Raw genomic sequence first — 24,891 nt, 5'->3', positions numbered from 1 at the left:
GAACGTTAGGACTCTCCCAAATGGATGTTTACAGCTGTTCCCTAAGCTCTTTGCATGGACTCTGTGAAAGAATATTCTTTGATGAATGCCAGGCTGAGGAGATGTCCTGGATCCTTCGCTGTCTTTTGATGTAGGGTTTGGCATTTGGGATATGATTCCAAATCATAATCACCCAGTGTGCAGGTCAACCTTGGATGTTTCTGAAAGATTTGGTAACAAGATGAGCTTCTCCATGAGCCTGGGACTGTGCTTCTCTTGTTTCCTTAGATCATGAAGCCTTTTGAGAGTCTTTTGAGTGTCTTGAATAGCCTCTTTCCAGGAAAATCCACAAATATACATTATTACACATGATGCCGAGGGGTCACAGGCCTCCTACAAAAATGTGTGCATGGACTAGATTTCTAAGGACGTGTTCAGTGTTAAAAGTCTAAGTTTCCGCTCTCAAATCATGCTGACCTCTTGGTTCATATTTTTGGTTAGCCTGTGAGTTTTTTGAGACTGGGTGTTCCACCACCTCCCAAACTCCTTCAGCTTTGGCGGAGTGCTCAGTACACAAGGATGCTAATAAGTTTCCCTATGCCTTTAGTCACCTCTTCAGAGGGTCCTGTGGTGGCTGCTGCCTGAGAAACATCCAGGGAGGGTGAGGAGACCCCCCAACAAAGAAGTACCAGCCAACCCTGGGGATACCTGGTTGGCTTCCCAATTAGTGAATGAGATCATTTTCCCTCTGATCTTTTCCAGAAATAGATCTGTGAAGAAAGCGTGCACTGAAATGACCTAGCGAGGCAATGAGAAGGAAGTGACTAGAAAGGGAATTATTAAAAACCCAACTTCTTCTTTAAAAGGGAAATGGAAACAGGGACCTGGAGGAGGGTTATAACTGCCAAGCCAGCAGTGGCTCCTGCTTTCCTCTCCATGCTCCCAATATGGATTTCCTGCCTGCAGGGTACCGTTTGATTTAGAGCTATGAGAGCCTCACACACACTCTCATGAGAAGGGCTTGGAAAAGAAATAGAGCAGCATTTGCCCTCTTCCTGCCACTTCTGTATGAAGGTAGTTAGATTAATTAACCCTGTTTCCTCAGCAGGATTGATCCTGACACTTGCTTGAGAAATTTGATGATTATGTGTAGCCTGACTGACAAATAACAAATTAAGATTTTTCTTTTTTTGCAAAACTGAATGTCCTCTGGTTTATATAACCACCTTGGTTCTATAGGCAATCATCAGTGGCGTATTTCCCTTTCACTCTCCTTTGCCATGAGTTTTGAATGAACCATGAAAGGATGTTTTGATGATGTGGTCCTGAAGGTGTGCCAAAAACCCACCCCATCTTTTTGGCTTCGCTGCATTACCCTGGGAGGTTATAAAGGGTGAAGGCATAGAAAAAGTAGATTTGGGTCCTTGGGAAGTCTGTCTTCTGAAGTAAGTTTTACAATTGAGCAGATTGGCTTGAATACCCACCTGACAATTTTGAAAGCCTAAAAATAAATTGAACCTGGTACTTAGAAAAGGTGGCTTTCAATATCAGAGGACGTCCCTGTGTTTCTAGCTTTCCATGTGGTCGGGGAATTTGTTAAGGCTCTAATTTCCTTCCCTGCGACCTGGCTTGTCTTCAGGTGCTAGCTGGAAGTCAGAATGACACAGACTGTGCAAATAAAAATTGCAGGGAAGGGGAAAAGGTCAACATGTGTTTTTTGTTTCAGTTTAGTTTCTTACTTTTGAGGGTTATGATTTTTTTTCCTTTTTGCAATAAAACTGGTCCTGCTACCAGACTAACATATGGATACCTTTATTAGGCAATTATCAAAAGAGATATCAAGCATTTCAGGAGTTTTTAAAGCGTAAGAGGTCTTTCTCAGAACTCCTGTCCTCATTGGCCCTTTCCTGCTTGCTAGTGTTCTACTAAGTCATATATTATATATACCCATTGGAAGTCTGCATCATATATAGGCATTGGCATGGGCATCACCTGAGAACTTATTGGAAATACATATTCTCAGGCACTGCCTCAGACCTACTGAAACAGAAACTCTGAGGATGGGGCCTAGTGATGTTGTTTTAACCAACCCTCTAGGAGATACTGTTATGTTGGTCATGTTGTGCACACTGACTGCTTCAGGAACCCCCACAGATTTATAAATCTGAAATTCATCCTTGCATGGAGGTTAGTGGAGATAAATTGTTGCTGGAGAAGACCTACCATTGGAAATCAAAGGAAATTTCAGATTCATAAATCACTTAAACTTTCAGTTTTCTCATCCAGAAAATGGGGACAATTCCATCTGCCTCATAGGGTTGTTGAAGTGGCTGAAGGACAGAATGTGTGTGAATGTGATTTGTGAACTGCCAAGCACTCTATGCAGTTACCCCTAGAGTTAGCTATACAAATCAATAATGCTGAACCAATATTATGAACTGCAGGCTCATGGGAAGCAGGGGTGGGGAGAATGGCACAGGCAGGGACTGTGTCTCTTCTGTCCTTGTCAGTACTCTAAACCCTGAGCTCAAGCACATAATGGCCATTAATTGACTTTTTGCTGAATAATTATAACTAACATTTGGTAAATGTTTACTCACGCACTCATCAAATACCCTTTGAGGTGGGTACATTCTGCATCCCCCTTTTTGGATGAGAACTGGGATGTTCAGTAACTTACCCATGTCCACAGTTAGAAATGGTGGAGTCAGCATCTGAATTTAGGTAAACTGGCTCTGGTGCTCTGACTTCACTGCATAGCCTCACAATTAATCCATGAGTAGTAATGCTAAGGGTTACTCTGTGCCACTCACTGTTCCAAGCTTTCCTGGTGCCTTCAGTCATCACAATCTGATAGAGGTACATACCATTATCATCCCCCTTATTAATATAACTTATTCTTATACATGATTTCAAGGAGTAGAAAGTTACGTGAATAAAGACACTTACTGCTATATTTGTTAAAATAAACAGAGACACAGAGACTAGCCCTGATGTTGGATTTCTTCTTACCAAGGTAAAAATATCTTCATATTGCATCTCTGCGTGTACTGTTTGTCCATCTGACTTGCCAGTTCACTAATGAATAAACATTTATGAAGTCCCTGATTAGTGCCCAGTGCTGTGCTTCTAGACACAGAGATATGAAACACAGTTTCTGCTCAAATCAAGTTTCAAATCAAATCTTGATTTAAGATGCTTCAAATCAAGTTTCAAAAATGGGCCAGTCCTCATAAAACAGAAAATAAAGGCCAATAGATAGTTAAGTGCCAGTTATGATGCATAAATAATCATTTTATACCTTCAGAGAGGTTAGAGGGAATGAAGTCTTCAGACAAGAAATTTCACAAGGGCCTGAAAGAAACTCCTCTTTTGGGTTGGATGGGGAGGCCAATGGTCAGGGATATTACTCCCTAAAAGTAGATTGGGCAAGAGTCTGGTATTCCACAGAGACCTTGCACTCGGAAGGAGAACAGGAGGAGAGACTTTTGTCTTTACAATACAAATCCCTCCACTCCATACAGTGGGGTGTGGTGCTGTCTCCCCACCCGAGAGAAGAAACCTCATAGATACTTGGTGGTTTTGAAGATTGAGAACCAGTGTGTCTTGTCATCAATTTCATTTTCCCTGGTTTTACTTCTACTTAACAAACCTTTGGATGCCAAGCCCAAGTCTTGGTTACACCCCATGTTTCCTTCAAAGGAAACTGTACTAGTAACTGAAAACAGAAATGGTTCTTTTATTCTAATTCATGGGATGCAGGTAAGATTCCTGTTTGTGCTCCACCTTGGCTGGTGTCTTTACTAATCCTGAGACAATAGCTGGATATAATTCTCTGTTTTGATCCTTTGGTCTTCCCTTCTGGTCTTTATGCAAAGTTGTGGGCTTTCATGAAAATTGGATTGTCTGACAATATCTTCTGACTCAATAATTCCATTCCTGAGGATTTATTCTTATAAATTATCTCAAGGAGTAGGAAGTTATGTGCATGAAAACACTGCTACATTAGTTAAAATAATGATAAAACTGGATATAGCCTAAATGTCTAGTAACAGGAAAATGGTTAAAGAAATAAATGATGAAAAATCTACTCAATAAAACATTCTTCTGCTTTAACATTATAATTCTGAAGATCATGTAATAATATGGAAAATGCTTGCAATATAATGTTAAGTGAAGAAAACACGATACTGCATTAAATTTAGGCTGTGACTGTAGCTATGTCAAAATGATGTGTGCATCTGGGTGAGACCTAGAAAAAAATTTTTTTGAAAGCTAGAAAAAAAATTTTAAATGAAGATAATGTTATTTGTTGAGATACCAAGATTATGGGTAAAATTTCTTTATTTCAATTTCTGCTAAAGTTGTTATAACTTTGGCAATTCAAGAGAATTGGAAACAGGATAGTCTGGCTGCTGCCCCTTCCTCAACTGGAAAGAATCACAGTGTACTGGGTGAGATGTGAGTATCCCATACCCAGCTGTGCCCCAAACTGCAGGATTACACAGACTTCTCTCTCAAGGGCAAAAGCCATGGATGGCATTCCTTCTGATACTCCTGGAATACCAAGTATAAAACTGTCTACTGTATGTGCTCAAGCCTTGGGGTTGGCTGACATAGACAGCCTCACCCATATCCTTCATGGATGTTAGCATTACATGCCTTTAAGAATCTAGCCATATGATTTGGGTCAAGTTACTTAACCTTGTTAAACCTCCATTTCCTCAGATGTAAAGTGGGTATAGTAATAATGTCTATTCCATGTAGTAGTTGCTCTAGGACATAAATGGGAAAAAGACATAAAAAGTAATATTTACTATAGTAGTTTAATAGAAAGTACTCAACAAAGGGAAGCTATGGGTAATGTTTTATTGCAAAAGTCCCCATTGTTCTAAATGTCAAAGAAATAAGTTTAAATATAAAATGAACAAAAGAATTAAATGCTGTCTTTCAATCTCAAGAGAAACTTGGGTTTAATGGAAAAGTTTCCAACCTCATTTGGTTATATCTTTGGGTCTTATTATAGCTCCTTCTCTCTTACTAGCTCATGATTATTTCTAGGTTTGAGTCTTGTCAAGTGTTCTTGCTGTGTGAGGAGGTTGTCTGCACTACAGTGTTTAAATCATGGCAGGGAGTTTACCCAAGCATCAAACAAAGTAGCATGGTCTGCATAGTAACTCTGACATTTGAAGAAATGCATAATTTTAGGCCAGATAGAAGGCTAGAAGAAAGAGACACTGCTGGTGATACCACAGATGACTAACCCAGATGAAGGAGGTGAGAAGTCTGGGAAGCCAAGAGCCACAGCCAAGGACAAGAGAGGAATTTGGTTTGAAAGGAGAGTGTTAAGACATCAACAGCCTGGAAAGAGAAGTCCAGGGTAATTTGTGGCTTGTTGAGTACCAGGAAAAAAGATGTGGCAAAAGAAGGCACAGATGTTGTGAAGAATGCAAGGAATTTATGACGATTCATGGTCTGACTGCAAGAAATGCCTGCCAAGGGCAGGTCTCAGTGGACCGTGGGAGCACTGGTTCAGGGAGAAGATATGTGAAGATGAGGACTTCACAAGTGACATTTACCAGAGTATCATCTTGAACCAAAAGCAAAGGAGGAGAAGAGGTAGAAGACAAGAAGTTGTTTGAGAATAAAAATAAATGTTAGCAAGGCTTTAGAAGTAATTAAAATGTTTCTAAACCAACAGCCCACCTTTACCTATCACTCTTTTCTTTAAAAGTCATCAACAGTGACTTGCACTCACGGTTCTCTTATCACAACCCCTACTACTCAGTCAAAAAGCTTTGCTTCTCTCCTCTCATCCCAAGTATACAAAAGTTGCTATAAAACCTTGAGGATCATTTCTTCTCATCATCCTAAAGGTTTATACATGCAGTTTTTATACAAATATGCATCTAATCGACATGGCGGGGATTATAGAGACCACACTTATCAAGTGGTCAAAGGATTTGATATTCTCCTTTCCCACAGATGTGAGGGGCTTGGTGTAGTGCTGCAAGGAAAAAGGTACTTGCTGGAATGCTGGGAAGGGAGAATGGAGGCTACCCTGCTAAAAGACTATGCATCAGAAGAGATCTTTTAGCCTCTGAACTTGGGCCCTCACTTCCTGCTTGAGTTAGGACAGAGCTAATTATGCCAAATTATTAGCATAAGCAATGCCTCCATGCAACCTTCCCAGACCCAGATCTGAGCCAAAGAGAGCAGACAGAAAGCAAGTGTTGTGGGAAATAAAATGTCCCACAAGCAGTTATCTTGGCCCAGAGTTCCTGCACAAAGGAGCCTCCCCAGCTATATTAGCCCTCATGTCCCTTGTTCCTAATGAGGCTAACTAATTCCCCAACCATGGACAAAGGTTTTGTGATAAACTGAAAAATGACTTCCGGGGCAACTGTCTTTAGTTCTCAGAAAGTAAATTCATGGAAGTGAGTGACTGGCCAGAAGGCCAAGAGGCCATTGCTTCAGAGTGGGGTCCCAGAGCAGAGCGATGTAGTTATTCACAGCATGTTTGACTATGTGAGAAAAAAGTAAAAATAAAAGAGTTTGGTTTCTCTTTGGTGATTTCTCAATATCACAAGATGAGAGTACTTTTCTTTGCTGAATTTAGTAAAATAAATAAGAGAATCAGAGAATTTTCTTCATTGATAATATTTGTTAAATAGCATTAATAAGTTTTGAAGAGGTAGGCATGGTAACAGTCTTAGATGAAATACAATTAAGAAAAGTTTTTATCTTGGAGATAAGCTACAACTTAACCACACCTCTCTCTCTCTTCTTATTCATAATTTACTTCTTCAACTCAGAAAAAAAAATACTTGGGGGAAGGAGGTTGGGATGAGTGGGTGGCTAAAAGCTAACAGTTTAGTGATTGCCAGATTACTAAGAAACCTCTTTAGTTGACCTCAAGTTTGCTATCATGTCCAAAGATATATGAAATTATAAAATACAATAATTTGAGGAAAGCACTTAAAGTCTCTTGGTCATGTTCAAGCAATCAATTAAGAGAAAAGAGAGAGAAAATATAGCAGTTTAATAGAAATTTAATAGAAAAAAAAAAAGAAACAAAGGATGGTCTCATGAGTCCAGATTTTAGCCGAAAGTTCCTGAAATAATATAATCACTCTAAATAAATTATTCAGCCTCAGTCTGCATACCTGCTTGGTATTTTGATAAATACTATGACTTTCTTGAGAACTCCTTGTACAGATTTTTAAACTTTAATAACCTTAACATTAGTTTATTTTACTACAAAAGGGAGTGATGTTTGAAAAGACATGTTACAATGGTCATCTTGTAATTTTGCTCTGGGCAGATCTTGGGTACCAAAAGTAGAGATGATGACCTGTCTGGAAGTCCGTTCACTTTACCAGAGATGAGACAACATGTAGTTGTAGCTAGGATTTTCCAGGGAAACCATGTATCTGTCCCCCTGGAAGGAACTGAATATCATATAGGATTCATATACTATTCATAGACACCAAGGAAACCAGTGAAATAAAAGTCAGCCACAGCAAGGGTTACAATGTTTAGCACTTTAGTCCACAACATTAGCAACCTTCCTAGGGCTTGTCACTTACTCATCTTTTGAAGATGCAGCTTCGTGAGGGGAATGATCAAAGGTGGTGCCCAGGATTTCACGCTCATCCTCATTTCCAAGTGCCCACATAAGTGAAGGCCATGGCTCACTTATTCCTCAAAGCCTTCAGGACCTTGATTTTCAGAATATAGTTTGGTTCTTTCTACTGTTTCAATAGCTCCAATAAATGACTCTCTTTCTTATCCTGTTTCTAATTCACACCTGTATCTTCCTTGAACCGGCTTCTGCAATCCCCATAGATGGTCTTGTCCCCTCTTCTTACTCAAACCCACCTCCACGTTGGACATTCCCTATTTGCCTCCATCAAATTCAACACTGATCCCTGCTTTCCTTAAATTCGGCCTATAAATCTTATTTTCATCTAAAATTAAACCTGACAAAGAGGAAACTCCTTGTTCTCTCATCAAACTTCTCTTCACTATATATTTTCCTATTATTAGGGAGAAGCACTGATATGCCATATACACATTGTTGATTAAAAAGTGGATAGCATAACCATCCAGATAATCCTGAGTCATACTGTTAGAAGGAGCGCTTGATACTATCAGTACTTTGTTTTGTCGATGTGAGAAAACTAAATCTCAGAGAGTTCGGGTGACTTGTGAGTTTGCACAAAGGATCTGAGGCAAAAATCCAATGTTGTTTTCAATATACCACATTGCCTTCTTTTTATTCCTTCTCTGCATATGGCATGGTTCTAGGTGCTACAGAAACACTTCCCAGGACCTTTCAGTTCAGGAACAACACTGTTCACAACACCGGCATGAAAGGGACATCACACACAACCCAACTGGCACTGAAGTGAGCTCCGTGTAGTTATTTATATCATGTAACGCCCTAACCACCTTTTCTCTCCCTCCTCTTCTCTGTGTTCAGTCTGTCGCTGACTCTGGCTGTTTCTTCTCTGCAGTGATGCCAAGGGCTGTCTCTGCTGCTGTGGAGGCTGCCTTCCAACAGCTCACTCCCTGATGCAGGCCCAGTGCCTCTCCTTACGGGGCCTCCACCTCCCAACACTCTCCTTCAGACACGCCAGACTGCCCTGGCAGCTGTCACCCCCTTCACCTGCCATCCTGACCGTGTCACACCCACCCCTGGGAAAATCTCCAGATGCACCCTGAGCAAAACACAGAGGCCTGAGTGAGGAGACTGACAGGGAACAGGGCCCCTGAGAACGCAAGGCAGGTGCCAAGTTGCAAAGAAAAGAGAAATGATAGACTTTAGAGTGAAACTAAAAATAAAGAGAATGTGTTTTAATACCCTTTTGGCTGATTCATCTTTCTGTGGCACCCGAGAGAGAGGCGTTACCCTCTATTCACCAGTGCCTTATGTTTTGCCTACAAGGCCTCTCTTCTCACATCTGAAAGAGTAAATGAACAATAACAATGCAAGTGTAGGAGATAATGTTGGTAGCATGGCTGTAATCTCCAGGTTGGAGCCAGACTCATCTTACAATTTCCGTCATAGCCTTTCTCAAAAAAAAAATGAGATAACTGAAGTCCATATATGCAATTCCTCAATGTCCCTCCGTATTCTTTCTCTTGTCTGTTTTCATCTCATTCAGGCATGGGTCCAAGATGGAGTAGTGATTAAGTGGGCCTGGTGACACTGTATACTTGCTGACTGCTTATTCCCAAAGTGTGGTTGGCAGGACAGGGAGCCCCACTTTCAGTCATTCCAGGGAGAGAACTAAACACTAATTCCCGTGAAGTCTGCGTAGCATCAACTTTTGTGCTAAAATTCATCAGTGGTAAAAACGTCAGTGGCTGTCAATAGCAGGGGAGAAGAAATAGAGGAAGAAGAGAAAAGAAAGAGATGAGGCATGAAGCAAAGTAAAGAGAGAAAGATACATAGGCTGGTTGAAAGTGATTGGGAAACCACTTCTGATCATCTATTTTGCCCATACCCATCTCATGCCTTGCAACACTGTTTTTGAAATAAGCAGATGGACGTGGATGCTAACAGTGAAAAACTGTTGGGGAGAAATACAAGGTAACAAAAGGTCAAGATAAAGCCCATATGACTTTGCTTTGTTTGACTTGATATGAGGATCCATTCTGAGGGTGTCTATTCCAGATTAAAATTATCTAGAACAGGCTATACAGCATGTAGTTTGAATATCCTTTAAAAAGAACAGTGATTCATTTATTTTAATGGAGAACAGTCCTCCTTTATCTAGAAAGGATCTTTTTCAACCAAACTTTGGAAAAGATGCATTTTTAAGAGGAAGAGAGGAAGAGGATACCTGCCCAGCTAGCTATGTTATCCAACTCAACTCCACTCCATAATAATAATTACTATTATAGCTAACATTTATTTAGGCTTTACTGTGTACCAGACATTGTGTAAAATACTTTACGTACATTATTGCTTGATCTTCCCATCAGTCCTGGGACTGACGTGTTCTCTTTTACATATGTCCATTTCATACAACCTTTGAGTCTTGGAAGATTTTGGTGCCTTGCCCAAGGTAAACAGTAGAATAAGTGGCAGAATCCAGGTCTGTCTGACTCCAAAACCTGTGCTTTTAGCCAGTGCACATATTATCTCCTTCATTGGTATGACTGATGTCACTGGCAGATAATACTCTAATCCCATAATATGTTCTAAATAATTGAAACTACAAAACTAGAAAATGGTAGCTAACGTATATAGCAGGCCCAACTGAAGTAATTCAAACATAAAAATGACCTCTTGGCATTTGATTATCTTTTACCTTAGACGTTGATAAACCAAACCATTCCCTTAGGACAACATTTCTGTCCAGCAAAGCATTTCTCTTGCCAAAGTATAATTTTGTTGGCTACATCTATCTCCTCCAAGCCCTGGAATCAGACCTAAGCTAGTAAATTGTGCTGTCCTGGCAAGACGCTCATCCTCCAGGGCATTGTATCAGACTAAAGCAATACATCATGTTGCTTCCCACTCTGTTGGACCATTTATCCAGAGTCCTAAAACGGTAATGTTTCTTCTCTGAGTCTCTAGTTTTCTTGTCCCTGGGCCTTGTGCTTTAGCATCCTGATCTTAGAGATGGAGGCGAATTAAATCGCATTATTTTTACACCTGTCCTTGAGTTGAGGCTTCCAAAAGAAAGGAGGGTTTAAAGAAAGGGGAAGCCCCATAGATCTCTGTTTCATTCCTTTCAGACCCACAGACACACATTCACTTGATTGGGTAATGAGAATACTTTGATCTTTTGGGGTTGTGGGGATTTAGTACCTGAGAAAGAGGTGCTGAGTGGTGGGGGTAGAGGTGGGTCAAATAGAGCCAAGATTCCTAGAAAAGATGACCTCGTCCAACTGAGAAGTATTGGGACCAGCAAACACCAGCAATTAAAAATTAACATAAGCCAGAGTGAAATCAATACCAAAATGTGATAGGTTTTCCAGAAAAGTTCATGACATGTAGTTCATAGACAAGAGGACATTTTCTCAGCATTCACTTTTACAGATGCCAAAGGTCAATCCTACTTGGAAAGATCCTTCTACAGGGAAGCAGAAATGTATAGAGTCCACTAGCAACATATAAGGCAAGCAATAGGTATATATTTTAGAAAAAATTCTTCAAAAACTATCTTAATTTCAAAGTGTTTTATAGTAGCTTTGATATGATGGTAAGTCACTTGACTCCCTGATACATGTGTATGTATATACCATGTTATTCTAAGTGCATAATGATGTGCCTGGCCTACAGTCATGAAAGCTTCTTTCCATATCTTTACTAAGCACAATGGGACATATATCTCAATAACTGTTTTCACTCAAGTGTGATTTCTACATAATTTGTTTAAAAGGTAAAATAATGACTCATCAAAAGGCCTTGAGTTAAATGCAAATCCTATGAATTCACCCATCAGTGTATTACATGTTGGGTTTGAATAAACAGTCTTATTACAATTTTCCTTACATTAGGAATTCACAAAAGGAGTCCAGTTTTCCATATAAACCCATAAAATGTGTAGGAAGGATTGAGAAGTGATTCTCACTTTTCCACAAATGAAAATAGCAATTAAAATGCTAAAATAGAGACAACTTTAAGATTACTTATATTTTACTCAACTTTCCTATAGTATACCATGCAAAATTATGTCAACTGAATGATTTTTTTTTATGAGACAAGATGGCCCATGGGGAAATGTTGCCTTAAGAAACTAACCATTCTGAGTTACTCTAAATTGTCAACATGCCTGGAGGTTTTGGATAAATAGCTGGTGTAAGAAACCTAATTTTTTGGCTTCTGTAGATTCTCAGTATAGTATTTAATTTTGTGATCAATCTTCAGTTAATCAAAGTTAAATGGAAAGTAGTTTATTATTACTTAATAACCCCATCTGTGTTTTCTATCAAACACATAATCATGAATTTTTTAGGAATAGCCAGCTTGAATTGTCTTACTTATTTTTTTCTGCTTTCAAAATATGATTGACTTTAGAACCTACTCCTATTAGCAATTTCTAAAGAATAGTTTTATTCCTCAGAACCCAAAAGATAGCAAGGTGTTTTTTCAGAACTGGATATTTCTTTATTTGCAAAATGTTTGCATTTTTCATTATTTAAATACTGATTCTTGGGGCTCTTGGGTGGCTCAGTCCGTTAAGTGTCTGACTCTTGATTTCAGCTCGGGTCATAATCTCATGGTTTGTGGGATTGAGCCCTGTGTTAGTCTCTGCACTGAGTATGGAACCTGCTTGGGATTCTCTCTCTCTCTCCTTCACTCTCTCTCTCTGTCTCTTTCAAAGTAAGTAAATAAACATTTAAAAATAATTAAGGAAAAATAAATACATATTCTTCAAATTAGTGTCTCCTCTTGCCACTGATAGGGTTGAAATAATTAAAGTAAAGCTTTCTCAAGAAGAGGGGATGTTTCAAAGGAAATTAAAATTGGGTACAGCATCCCAACTGTATTCTGAGAAACCTGTAAGAAACACAAACATATATAGTAACAGTAAAGGTAGTACCATTTTTACTAGTAATGAACAATTAGAGCTCTTTGTTCTAGAAGTGATGACCCCAGTTAAATCTTAGAATTATACCTTCTTCAGAGATGGAGGGAAGCAAGTTGCTTGCATCCATGACAAAATGTGAGACTCAGCTAATTGGTGTGGTTTTGATGATGCCACAATTCTGCCCAAAACCCTTGTAACTAGCAAGTTTGCCCTGAAGATTATTGAATTACTCCACTGACCATGCATTATTTAAAGGGAAGTGCTATTATTATAGAAGCCAGCTGCTTAACCATTGGAATTCTGTCTGTTGGCCAACTTTCAAGATACAGCAGTGCACTGTGACTATGCATTTTGTCTACACATAGAGCAGTCAAAGCCTAGGTTAGGTGGTGGCCAGCTTGTCTGCTAAGCAATATTTGATGTGCATGCTTTGGAGAAAAACTACTGATAAAATAAATATATAAAATTTCAATGTCAAGATTCTGTCAGCAAGAAAACTTCTGTGAAATTTTATACATGCGTTGTCTCTTCATGCTAATGGTTGAGTGAGTAGATGGTCATTTCTTAATGAAGTGACCAGTACCACAGAACTGTGGGACTATACTAGTTGTAGAAATGTCTATCCTTTTTCTATTCTATTTGTTTTGTGGCAGTTTCAAGGGAGAAAAATATTTTAAGACTCTTGGGGAACTTAAGTGATAAATAGAAAAAATATTTTTGCTTTCTAAGTTAAAAAATATTTGAACCTCTTTTTTGAAGATAATGTAAGTAGCTTCCAACCATATTGAATATTTTGCCTAGAAGGGTTTTCTCCTACATTTCTTTACTTGTTAGAGAATCTTTGAAATAGGACCATGGCAGTCATATGTTGTGTACAATACAGGAGTATGCTCCTAGGATCTCTGGTAGGTGTTCAGACAGCCTTTACTTAACTGTTTCTAGAAATGGGAAGGTCATTACCTTTAAAAGAAGTTTGTCCCATTTTTAATACTTTTGAACACAAATTGTTAGTTTTTTTTCTTATACTAAGGCAATATTGTTTCCTATTCACCTACCAATTTTGACTCTGCCCACTGGAGTAGAATTACATAGTTACTAATGAGGAGCTTTTATTTTTTTAAAGTTTATTTATTTTGAGAGAGACAGAGCATGAGCTTGAAAGGGCAGAGAGAAAGAGAGAGAATCCCAAACAGGCTCTGCAGGGTCAGCACAGAGCCTGAGCTAGAGCACAAACTCATGAAACCATGAGATCATGGCCTCAGCCAAAATCAAGAGTAGGATGCTTAACCAACTGAGCCACCCAAGCACCCTACTAATGAGTTTTTAAAGGTAAGGATAGAACAATTCATTCCATCTCATTTAAAAATTAATCATAACGACAATAGCTGTAATTTAGATGTCATTTAAAAATCCCTATTTTTCTCAAAATTTATACTGGAGCAAATTATTTTACTGCCTTTCTAGTAAACCACATAGTTTCAGATTTCTAGTTTTAACCATACCAACAAATATCATTATTTTTTGTTTTGTTTGTTTTTTAGAAAAAGAGCACAAATGGGGGCAAGGGGCAGAGGGGGAGAGAGAGAGAGAATCTTAAGCAGGCTGCATGCTCAGCGTGGAACCCAACACGGGGCTTGGGATCCAAGCCCAAGACCCTGGGATCATGACATGAGCCAAAGTCAAGAGTTGGACACTCAACCGACTGAGCCACCCAGGCACCCTTTTACTTTGGTGTTAGAAAAAAAGCAATATGAGTATACTTGTAGTGGGAATGCAAAATGGTACAGCCACTATGGAAAACTGTATGGAGATTTCTTAAAAAATTAAAAATTTAATTTTCATATAATCCAGCAATTCCACTTCTGGGTATTTATCTTAAAAGAATGAAACGCTAATTTGAAAAGATTTATGCCCTTCTATGTTCACTGCAACATTATTTACAATGGGCAAGATATGGAAGCAACCTAAGTGTCCATCAATAGAGGAATGAATACACAAGATGTAGTATATAGTATATACAATGGAATATGACTCAACCATAAAAAAACTGGAATTTTGCCCTTTGTAACAACACGAATGGACCTAGAAGTATCACACTAAGTGAAACAAGTTAGATTGAGAAAGACAGATAACATACGATTTCACTTATATATGGAATCTAAAAAAACAAATGAACAAACAAATCAAAATAGAAACTGACTCACAGATACAGAAAACAATCTGGTAGTTGCCAGAGGGGAGAGGGTGAGGGATGGGCAACATAAGGGAAGGGGATTAAAAGGTACAAACTTCCAGTTATAAAACAAATGAGAAACGGGGATGCAATGTGCAACAGAGGTAATAGTTAATAATATTGTAAAACTTTGTATGGTGACAGATGATAGCTAGATTTATCATGATGATCATTTCATAATGTATAATGTTGAATCACTATGTTGTATACCTGGAACTAATATAATAGTGTATGTCAATGATACTTCAATTAAAAAAGAAAAAGAAGTAATATGAGGTATTTGAAAGATAAAGGACAAAACTTTGACCCTCAACTATGGCCTCTCAATTAGTGAGAAATGATTTTTTTTGTTACATATCTTGATATAGAACCAGAAATCAAGCCTATAGCATACTTCAAAGGATGAATTAAACTTCAAAAGGTCATAACTAAACACTTATTATATTCATATATTCCAAATGAAGTATAATTAGTCCATTGTAATATTATGAATAGTCAAAGAAAATCATCTCTCTAGAATTATGGTAGCTAAAGACAACCAGTAGTTACATTTATGGTAAAAATCCAAGTTTTTATACCACCATTTCAACAACATTTAAAAAAAAAAAAGCCAAACAAATATGGACATAAGGTCAATTTTCTTTATGGAGCATTACAGAAAAGTCCTAAATTTCTGTTCCTAAATTCATTGACCTAGAAGCACAGCTATTTTATAGAACTGAGCCATGTCAAACTCTGAGATCAGCTAAGAGAGGTGACAAAGCACATGCTCAGTATGTGTTATTATTTTTGCTATGTTGATGATTACTTTCTATTTCATAAGAGGAAATAGACCTGTGGTGAGTTTCATGGCTATTGGAATCTCCAAGAAGGGAGTATGCAATACATACAGTGTTTTCTGCCTTCCCAAGATTAAGGCTTGTGTCTTCCTCTAGATGGAACATTATATTAGAGATGCTATTGCATCTCTATTGCATTATATTAGAGATGCTATTTCTAATGCTATTTAGCATTAGAAATGCTAAAGAGGTCCAGGCATTGCAAAGCCTATCCCTCTCCATATTCAACCCACAAGGATGAATTTTGAAATCAGTTGTTTCTGAATTAGCCAAGTTTGAAGGTTTTTGGAATCACCCTTACCACCCTACCTCCAAGCATCAGATTACTATACTATACGACACAACAAACGAATCCCAATTATGTCTCATTAAGAAATGTATACTTTTGACAAAGAGCAATCATTACCCGTGATGGACAACAGGGATACCTCAAGGTAGGCTGAGTCACTTTCTCCTTCACCCTAAGAGAAAAACCAAAGTGTATCAGCTACTCTCAACTGGCTGACCCCTTCAATCTCTTGAAATAACAAGAAGTTATTATATATTATATTATATTATATATATATATATATATATATATATATATTATAATATATAATATATTATATATATTATAATCTCTTCAAATAATCAAGAAGTATGTAGAAGTCCTTTGTGGATTACAAAGAACCATGTAAGCTCATTTGTGTCTTTCCTCTAATTTATAGTCCCAGGAAAATATTATAAAAACAAAACAAAAAAAAACAAAAACAAAAAATATTGCTTACGTTGCCCAAGGGACTGGTCGAGTGTCAGCTTGCCAGGGCCTGGCTGGCGAGAAGAACAAGTCTTCTGCACTGGTAGATCCTCCAATGGCAAGTGAAAGCACTGCTGAGGCCTCCTGTGGGGCCAGCTGACTGGTCCCTCCCAAACCTCTCAACCATGAGGTGCCCACAGGGTTTGCCCCTAAGCAAGAAAGCAGACCCCACCCAAAGAGACCACAAATGAACCCTCACTGAGTTACTACCCCCCAGCTGCCCTAAGTATGACAATAAACTTGCCTTACAGGGAGGAAGCATCCCCAGGCTCCTGTGCCAAACATCAGGAAAACATTTGGGTTTGTAGAGGATGCCATGAATGGTTGGCCCTTCAAGCAGCAAGGCAGCCAGACTAGTTTGGTAGCAGGCCATTACCATGGGTCTGATCTTCCCTAACGAGGGAGTTCAAAATATACATGAGGATTTTGACTTTCAAAACTCCATTCTGAAGAATGGTGTCATTATGATACAAACCTAAGACTTTTTATTTAAAATATAACATTATCTTCTCTGTCAGGAATAAAGATCAAATAAATGCCAGATTGATGAGTTGGATTCTTCTGGATCAGTGGTTCACAAATTTTCTTCCATGAAGCCTGGATATCAGTGCAGAAGACCCAGGCCCCCTACCTCCCTTGGGAGGAGAGAAAGCCAAGATCCTGTCCCCCTGCCTTTGCCCAAGCCAGAGCAGTTTCACTTTTGTCTGTTTTATCTATTGGTATATAAGCAATATTTGATTTAACAGAAGTTCTACTGTGACAAACAGTTTACAAAGAATTCAGGTACATTTTAAGTTCCTGTAAGTTTGTTTTGCCCTCTCTTTTAGTTGTAGAGCCAGGAAAAGTGTGTCCAAATCAAAACAAAACAAAATAAAACTAAACCAAAACCTACTTGCCAAGTAAAGAGGTCTAATTGATTTGTAAATATCAAAAGAAATTTGATTCATCATATGCCCTCTGGGCAATTAGAATCACATGAAAGATGGACACTTAGTTCATTCTGTCTCAGTGTAGTAGTTATTCTATAAGAAAACAGAATTGATTGCTCTGGTCTCTCTAGGGTGAAAGGAGAGGAAGCCCTATAACACTAATATTGCTACCAATTCCAAGTTCCAAGGCTTCTGGATGCAGTTAATACAAAAGCTGTTTCTTCAGAGACCATATAAGATCCTGGAAAAGGATACTCAGAGAAGGTGAACCAATATTTATTTAGGACCTGCTATATGTCAGGGGGTGTTCTAAGCGCCTTTAGTGCATTTTTTCATGTAATCCTTATAGAACCTTATAAGGAATGTATTAAACCTACTTTACAAGTGGGTAAACTGGGCCCCAGGAGGCTTAAGTGTCTTGTCCATAGCTACTCAACAGATCTCCTGGGCTGTCTGAGGAACTTGAACTTTGCAGGGAACAGATCTGAGTTTGAGCCCTGGCTCCATCCCTTACTCTATGAATGACCTTAAGCAACGTCAGTAAAATGAGGAGCCCTTTGAAACTCAATTTGATGTTACAATGGAAGCAGTTAAGCAAAAGAGTAAACACTTGAGCCATTCTGTGCATAAAAACTATGCAAATTTGCTAAAAAGATGAAGAAAACTTGAAACATGATCTTCCTTTAATTAATATTCCTAGCAGCCTCCAAACTAAGGGAATATATAAGGAAAGACTGGGTTTGGGCATAAATAAGATCCTTGACTACAGGCTTCTGAGAACTTGAGAATTAACAAAAATAAACTGCATGGTGCATGAGTTAGTGCTAAGGAGTGTAATGCAGAATCTAGAGACACACTGTGATCCAGAAGAATCTGTGGGATCAGGAATTGTTGGGGAAGCTTCAGGAAGAGGTTGAGGTGTGTAGGTTGACCAGGTGTGGGGAGAGGAGAGGCTCTAGGGGCTGCGTGGAACTGTGAAGATAGCTGATTCCCCTCTAAAGCCAGGCCCCTCTGTTTGATTTGTACAGACAAGCCCACGGGGTATGGCTCCAGCAGTCGGAGGGCACCTCAGACAGGCATCGTGGATGAGTGCTGCTTCCGGAGCTGTGATCTGAGGCGGCTAGAGATGTACTGTGCACCCCTCAAGCCTGCCAAGTCTGCCCGCTCAGTCCGTGCTCAGCGCCACACTGACATGCCCAAGGCTCAGAAGGTAAGCCAGCTGGTGGGGAGGGATCCAACATCCTCAAGAGACTGAGGTATCTTATGCCTGTGGGTAGACCGAACAGAAACTATGTCCCATAGTCTCCTGGCTTCCATGTCCAAAAACCACCATTCTCACCTCAGATGTCCATCCCTTTGGTCACTCCATATTGCAAAGTCTCCTTTTCACCGCTCTGGACAGTCTGATACTGGAAGACAATGGAGAACAGTCACTGAATGTGAGCTTTGGTATCAGATAAAACTGAAGTCCTAGCTTCACCAGTCACCAGCTGAGAGCCCGTGGCCAAGTAACATAACCTATCCAAGCATTAGTTTCATCGGTAAAACTGATACAATACCTACTGCACCAGGTCGTTTTAAGAAGTAATAAATACACATGCAATTCTTTTCACGTTCTGCACAAAGTAACTGTTGGACAAGTGTTAGCGTCTGTCATAATTAAAATTAATACCAAAGCACATAACTTTTCAAGTCCTGGTATTCTGCAAAGGTGCAAAGAAAAAAAATGTGCTAAAATGGGAAGTATTTGAAACTCACATTCAATGGCAAACCTGATTAAAGAAAAATATATTAAAAACAGAAATTTCTGTTTGGTTCTCAGAACACCTAGAAATTTCTAATGATCAAAATCTGTAGATGTCTTTTTCTATGAACTAGACTTCAAACAAACCTCAGAGGTACTATTTATGCCATCCAAAGCAACATAAATCATCTAATACACATTAGCCACTTGATAAATTTTGTTGAATGGGTGAAGAAATGAGTCGAAGTGATTAAATTCTAGTAACTAAGTAGAAAGAATGAGAACTAAAGAGCAGGTGGTAGGTGAAGGAGAAAAAAATAAAGTGAGGATGGGTGAGTAAGGAAAGAAAAGCTCTCATTAGGGTCTCCTTGGGGGCACTATTTAAAAAACCAAAAACCGAAAACCCAAACAAAAAAAACTGTGGTTTTACTCTTTGGAGGCCAAACTAGCATTGTGCAGAAAGCATAAGAAGAGAAACCAAGAAGTTCACAATGACACATTTACTGCTTCCTGGTCCTAAACTGCAGCTGAGCCTGGAGGAGGACCAGGGAGCTTAGCAGAGATGTGACCCCAGGGAGCCAGCTTGAATGATGGAAAGGGACTGGGCACAGTCTGGTGCAGAGAGAACACAGTAGCCAATGGGTGAGTCAGGGAGGAAGCACCACAGAAGTAACTCAGGAGAATGTGGCTGAGAAGTGTGCTTGCGGGGACAAAGACAGGTTAATTCTTTCTCTCCCTAGGTGGCTCAGTTCCTCTCAATTTCTAGTTGGGGAGGGGGTGGGGATTAGAGATCAGTCCCAAAGTTCTAGAAGCTTGGTTCTTGTGACTGAGGCCTAGACATCCCTCCAGCACCAATGCTGTCTCCTGTACCACATGGATCCTGGGCATTCTGGGCTGACTCAAAGGCTCTGTCTTCTGGGACAACAAGGGAACCACCTGTTCTCAATGCAATTATTTTTGTGATGTTTACAGTATCATCCCCCATCTACCACCAAGAAAACGAAGTCTCAGAGGAGAAGGAAAGGTGGGCCAAAGAAACACCCAGGAGGGGAGCAGAAGGTGGGGACGGAAGCAAGTCAGCAGATGAAAGGAAAGAAGAAAGAGCAGAGAAGGGAGACTGGAGCTAGAAACTGAACACAGAGGCAAAAAAGGAAAATGGAGGAGAGAAGGACTAAGCAGACAGAGGCAAGGACGATGAGAGAGAAGCAGACAGCGATAAAGAAAAGTGGGAAGTGCTATAGAGGAATGAAGAACAGTAGGCCTGGTGGAGCTAGATAATGAATGTGATGGAAGGAAGAGAAGTAACCTGTTGTAGAATGTGGATAACAAACATGGAGACAATGGAAAAGAAAAACGTAATGCTCAAGGAAGTCCAAAGAAAGACAGTGGCAAGAATGAAAAAAGAACAAAAATTATAAAAAAGGCAAATAAGACACTACATTCCCCTCCCCCCAAAAACAAATGAGAGTTAAAGAATTAAGACAAAATTCGAGGCTTTTACATGTATTTTAAAATCTTGTGTGAAGCTATTATAGAAGAATTGCCCATGTCAATATATGTCCAGAGTTAAATATTAGCCCAAAATTCTCAGCAAGACTGAATTGTGTCATAGAAGTTCCCAGATTTTCTTTCCTGCAGTGTCACTGGAGGCTGCATTTCTTAGTCAAGTCCAGGTTGAGGCCAAAGGGCATCCAGTATTTGCTTAAAGGCCTATGAGGCCTGTGGGGTAACCTGCAAGAGGAGTCATTGAACCTTTTCTTTTTTTGCACTTTGGAATCAGATACAAAAGATGTATTGGTCTGCTTGGGCTGCCATAACAATCGCCACAGACTGGGTGGCTTAAGCAACAGATATTTTCACACATTTCTGGAAGCTGAAAGTCCAGGTGAAGGTGTTCACCTCATTTTAACTAAATTACCTCTGTAAATACCGTATCTCCAAATAGGAAACAGTTTTGGTATTGGGAGTCAGGACTCTAGGTACTGGGAGTCAGGACTTTAACATATGAATGGCTGAGGAGAGACACAGTTCAGCCCAGAACAGATTCCTAATGTCTGATCACTGCCTTCCGATTCTATCTCCTATAAACCTGTGTGTATGTCTATCTGTCTCTGTCACACACACGCACATACACACACAAACACACGCACAAATCTAGGTTTTCATATATGAAATCCTATGAGTTTCTGTTCCATGGAAACCCTAGGACCGTGTTACTTTAGAGCTGAAGTTCGTTGGTTCAATCCTTTCATTTTAAAGACAAGGATACAGAGATCCACAAAAGGGTAAAGACGTACTTGAGTTCTAAGCTGCCCTCCTTCTGGCCAGCAGAGAAGAGCACATAATCAACATGGACTAAGAAAGAATTCCAAAAGGAAAATATGGGGCATAAATAGGCAGATGAAATCTTCCATTAATTCAATATTTTTCCACCAGAAGGAAGAACATGAATGAGAGCAAGGGGTTGGATTTCCCTGAGGGTAAAAAGAGCTAAGTAGAATCACAGAATTTAGGTCTTGTAAATCTTCTCCTTCAGCGTCTCTGATTTAATTAGTAGGGTTAGAGTCTTAATAGATATAAAGCAAAAAGTCTCCAGATCATCCAAATTGTGAATTATAAATGCTGAGAGAGGGTATAAGAGAAAAGTGGTCAGTCAAGCAAATAATGAGACTTTGGGTAAGAAGATGACTAAATCAAGAAGTGAAGCATTTCATCCAAGTAACCTACTTTGAAGATGTCATGGTATAAAGGAAACTTTCTGCCTGGTCCTTCATGTCCCTGCTGTATTTCTACTTCAGGATCATTCTTCCTCTATGGTCCAGTGAAAACCCAGGATTATATAATAAATATAACATAACATAACATAACATAACATAACATAACATAACATAACATAACATAACAAAACAAAACATATAAGGCCATGCCCAAGACTTAGCCCAGGAGGAAAATGTCCAGTCAGAAGCATGTCAAAGCCCCAAATGGGAGCCAAGCCACTTCTGCTGTGGTTACAAAAGGCTGGCTGATCTGAAATGACAAAAGCTAGGCTGGTGCCTAAGCCCATCTAGCCAGCCACCTTATTCAGGAGATGCTGAGTTCTTCTGCTAAGACATCCATGCTTTGGAACCAGTCTCAGGCATAAGCCAATATTTGCTGTGACTACCACCTGAGAGTAGCCTGCAAACACAGATGGCTCTTCAAGTTCCTCAGAAGAATTAATGATTTGTGTCCTATGGAAATGTTCCTTAGAGATTTTCTCTTCCCTATTTCACTGTTGACTGAGTAAATGTCAATTATGACTCAAGGCTTTGGATAAGCTATTAATTATCCTCTATGATAAACTTCATTCAAAAGAAGTAAGGCAAAGACTTTAAAAGAAAAAAAAAAGGAATAGAACTTTCTAGTTAAAGAATGCTTAACTCTCACACTATGGCTTATAATACACTTCTTCTTAGAATGGGTTTTATCAACTCTAAAGCAGTCATCTTGAATTCCTAACATATGATTTCTGAATAATATGAATGAGGTAAACAGGAAGCATCTATTATAGTCTTTCCATCTCCTCCTTTCTAGTATCAATACTAAGCACCTAGTGATACATGGCATATAATGCTAGATGGATGGATGGATGAAATAGACAGACAAATAATTGTTATATGCAGCTTAATACTTGAAGAGAAAGACCATAAAAATGAGTAGCATTGCTGAGATGAAATGACTCCTCTTGTCCTGGCATAGGATAGCAGGGCAAGGACACAGTAAAAAAAAGGAGAGCAAAGGAGTTGCACTGACCCAAGTCTTGCCTGTTTAGAACTTCCCTCTATAGCTTAAATTGAAATCATTCATGGACCTACTGCTAAAGGTGGCAACTGTCTGAGTAGTACTTTATAGTGAATGTTATGTACCTATCTCTCTCCTTGCTGCTTTCTTGAAGTAGGCAGAGTATTGATCATCATTTAAAATTCTACTGTTTCTCTTAGGGCAAATTGACTGTGTGTAAAACAAATGGGAAGATATAAGGAATCATGATCCTGAAATAAATTTGTTGAAAAATATTTTTATTGAGCACCTACAATGTGCCATCCTCTGTACTAGGCATGAAGGAGAGTTATAAGGACTGAAGAGGCAATAAAACATAGTAGTTAAGAATACCTGGCTAAGAACACTGCCTGGGTTCAAATCCTGATTCTCACTTACTGGTGGTGTGGCTTTGGGCAAATCATGTCATTTACCTGTGCCTTATTTTACTCATCTGTCAAATGATGGTGCTGATTGAATCTGTCTCCTACAGTTGTGAGAATTTATCGAGATTATGTATGTGAATGTGTGTGCACAAACTTTTATATTGCTTAAAATGGTACCTGGCACATAGTAATCACTATTAGAGTTTTAGTTAATATTATTTTACCTAGTTCTGAAAATTCGAGCCATCTGAAAAAGAAACAGATCTCTTCATGTGGAAGTGAGTCTTGTATCACCAAAACCTTCGAGGCCAACTTTGCCAGCACTTTCTGGTGAATTTTCAGCACTTCTGAATTGTAGGGTTTCAAGCAGATGATAGAAGGGAACTCAGTGATCTAAGAGCCCTTCCAACCCAGAGAACACCAGTGCTATGAATAATTCCAACTTAAATGGAAGCTCAGCTCTCCCATGTGAGGAACTGCTAACTTTTACTTCAAGGTCACAGAATGAACTTTCAAAAAACCACCATTTTTCTCAACCAGTTAAAATCAAATGTAATATGTGTTTTCATTTCATGGTGCCTGAGGAAAATTTAATTGTAGCATGAACTCCAGCTCTTACTAGTTTTAAGTAAAATTGCCAAAGTAAATAGAAATGTGGGATATTTCCGGGCTCACACAGCTTCCGGGACATTTCAGTTTCTAGGGCTGCCGATCCAGTGCCTTTCACAGGCATTTGATCTTCTTTCAAACATCTCTTGAAAACAAACAAAAGCTCATACAGCTTCGAATGTGCGTGCTGTTAGGATGTAAGGGTGGAAAAAGAAGCAAAAAAAAAAAAAAAAAGAGTCCTCAAAGAGACCCTTCTCCCTCCCGTCACCCCTTGACCACCTCCCTCCCACCAACCACCACCAAGAAATAATGTTTTCTTAAGTAATACATTTTGCAGTTTCTTAAGTATATTAACATCCATGGGGAAAGATGAAGTCTATTCTTTTTACTTGTCTATGTGAAAGGAATAGGGCTTTTGCACTATTTACTAGGTAACATGGAGTTGACTTTTAATCCAAGGGCAAAGTTGATAGTTTGAAGTTAAAGTGGAAGCCTTTGGTAGCAATAAGAAGATAAACTGTTTTAGGTGAAGCAGCAGCAGAATGCCCTTTTATGAGGTTAGGAATTTGGGGTAAATCATTTTCCAAAATTATAGGTAAACAGAGTTTCTTGGCTTTTCTTTCAGTGAAGAATTCCTCAGGTTGTATGCTCATCAAAATGAATGAAGGCCCAGCTACCAGATTTCTTTGAAAATCAGTGACAGTATTTACTGACCTAATAAGCAAGACAAATCCATTTTTAAAGGAGCGGGTGAGGTTAGCAAATGTTCCTCAATGGCTACCAAACTTCCAGGTCAAAATCAGCTTCTCCATCCTCAGGGTATTAACTGAAATTTGAGCACCTTTCCCTGACATTGGGGTTCATCTTTAATGGGGCTCTGTTATGCCTTTAGTGCTACCTCACTTGTATCCACCAACCAAAAGAGATTGCTTAGAAAGACAGACTTATATTTAAACTCAAAAAGAGAGAAATAGAAATTGAGAACAGCAGGGAAATTATGTGCGATGTGGGACAATGGGCCTGTGAG

General features: G+C 39.1%; 1 protein-coding gene across 4 annotated transcripts in view; it reads left to right on the top strand.

Annotated features, from left to right (window-relative positions):
- The window catches only part of IGF1 (insulin like growth factor 1), a 72,713-nt gene that overhangs the window by 36,882 nt on the left and 10,940 nt on the right, over positions 1–24,891 (top strand). For 2 of the 4 annotated variants that reach the window (XM_042993047.1, XM_042993048.1), the window contains exons 3-4: positions 18,356–18,537; positions 20,044–20,510. In XM_042993047.1, the coding sequence (XP_042848981.1) occupies positions 18,356–18,537; positions 20,044–20,205 (344 nt within the window). In that variant the 3' untranslated portion in view covers positions 20,206–20,510. Of the gene's footprint in view, positions 1–18,355; positions 18,538–20,043; positions 20,511–24,891 lie in introns of those variants that run through there. The other 2 variants (XM_042993049.1, XM_042993050.1) reach the window with 1 other exon arrangement.

Source organism: Panthera tigris, chromosome B4 (genome assembly GCF_018350195.1).
Source record: "Panthera tigris isolate Pti1 chromosome B4, P.tigris_Pti1_mat1.1, whole genome shotgun sequence".
In the NCBI taxonomy this organism is placed as follows: Eukaryota; Metazoa; Chordata; class Mammalia; order Carnivora; family Felidae; genus Panthera; species Panthera tigris.
Note: the sequence above shows the minus strand (reverse complement) of the source record. Positions and strands in the feature narration are given on the sequence as shown.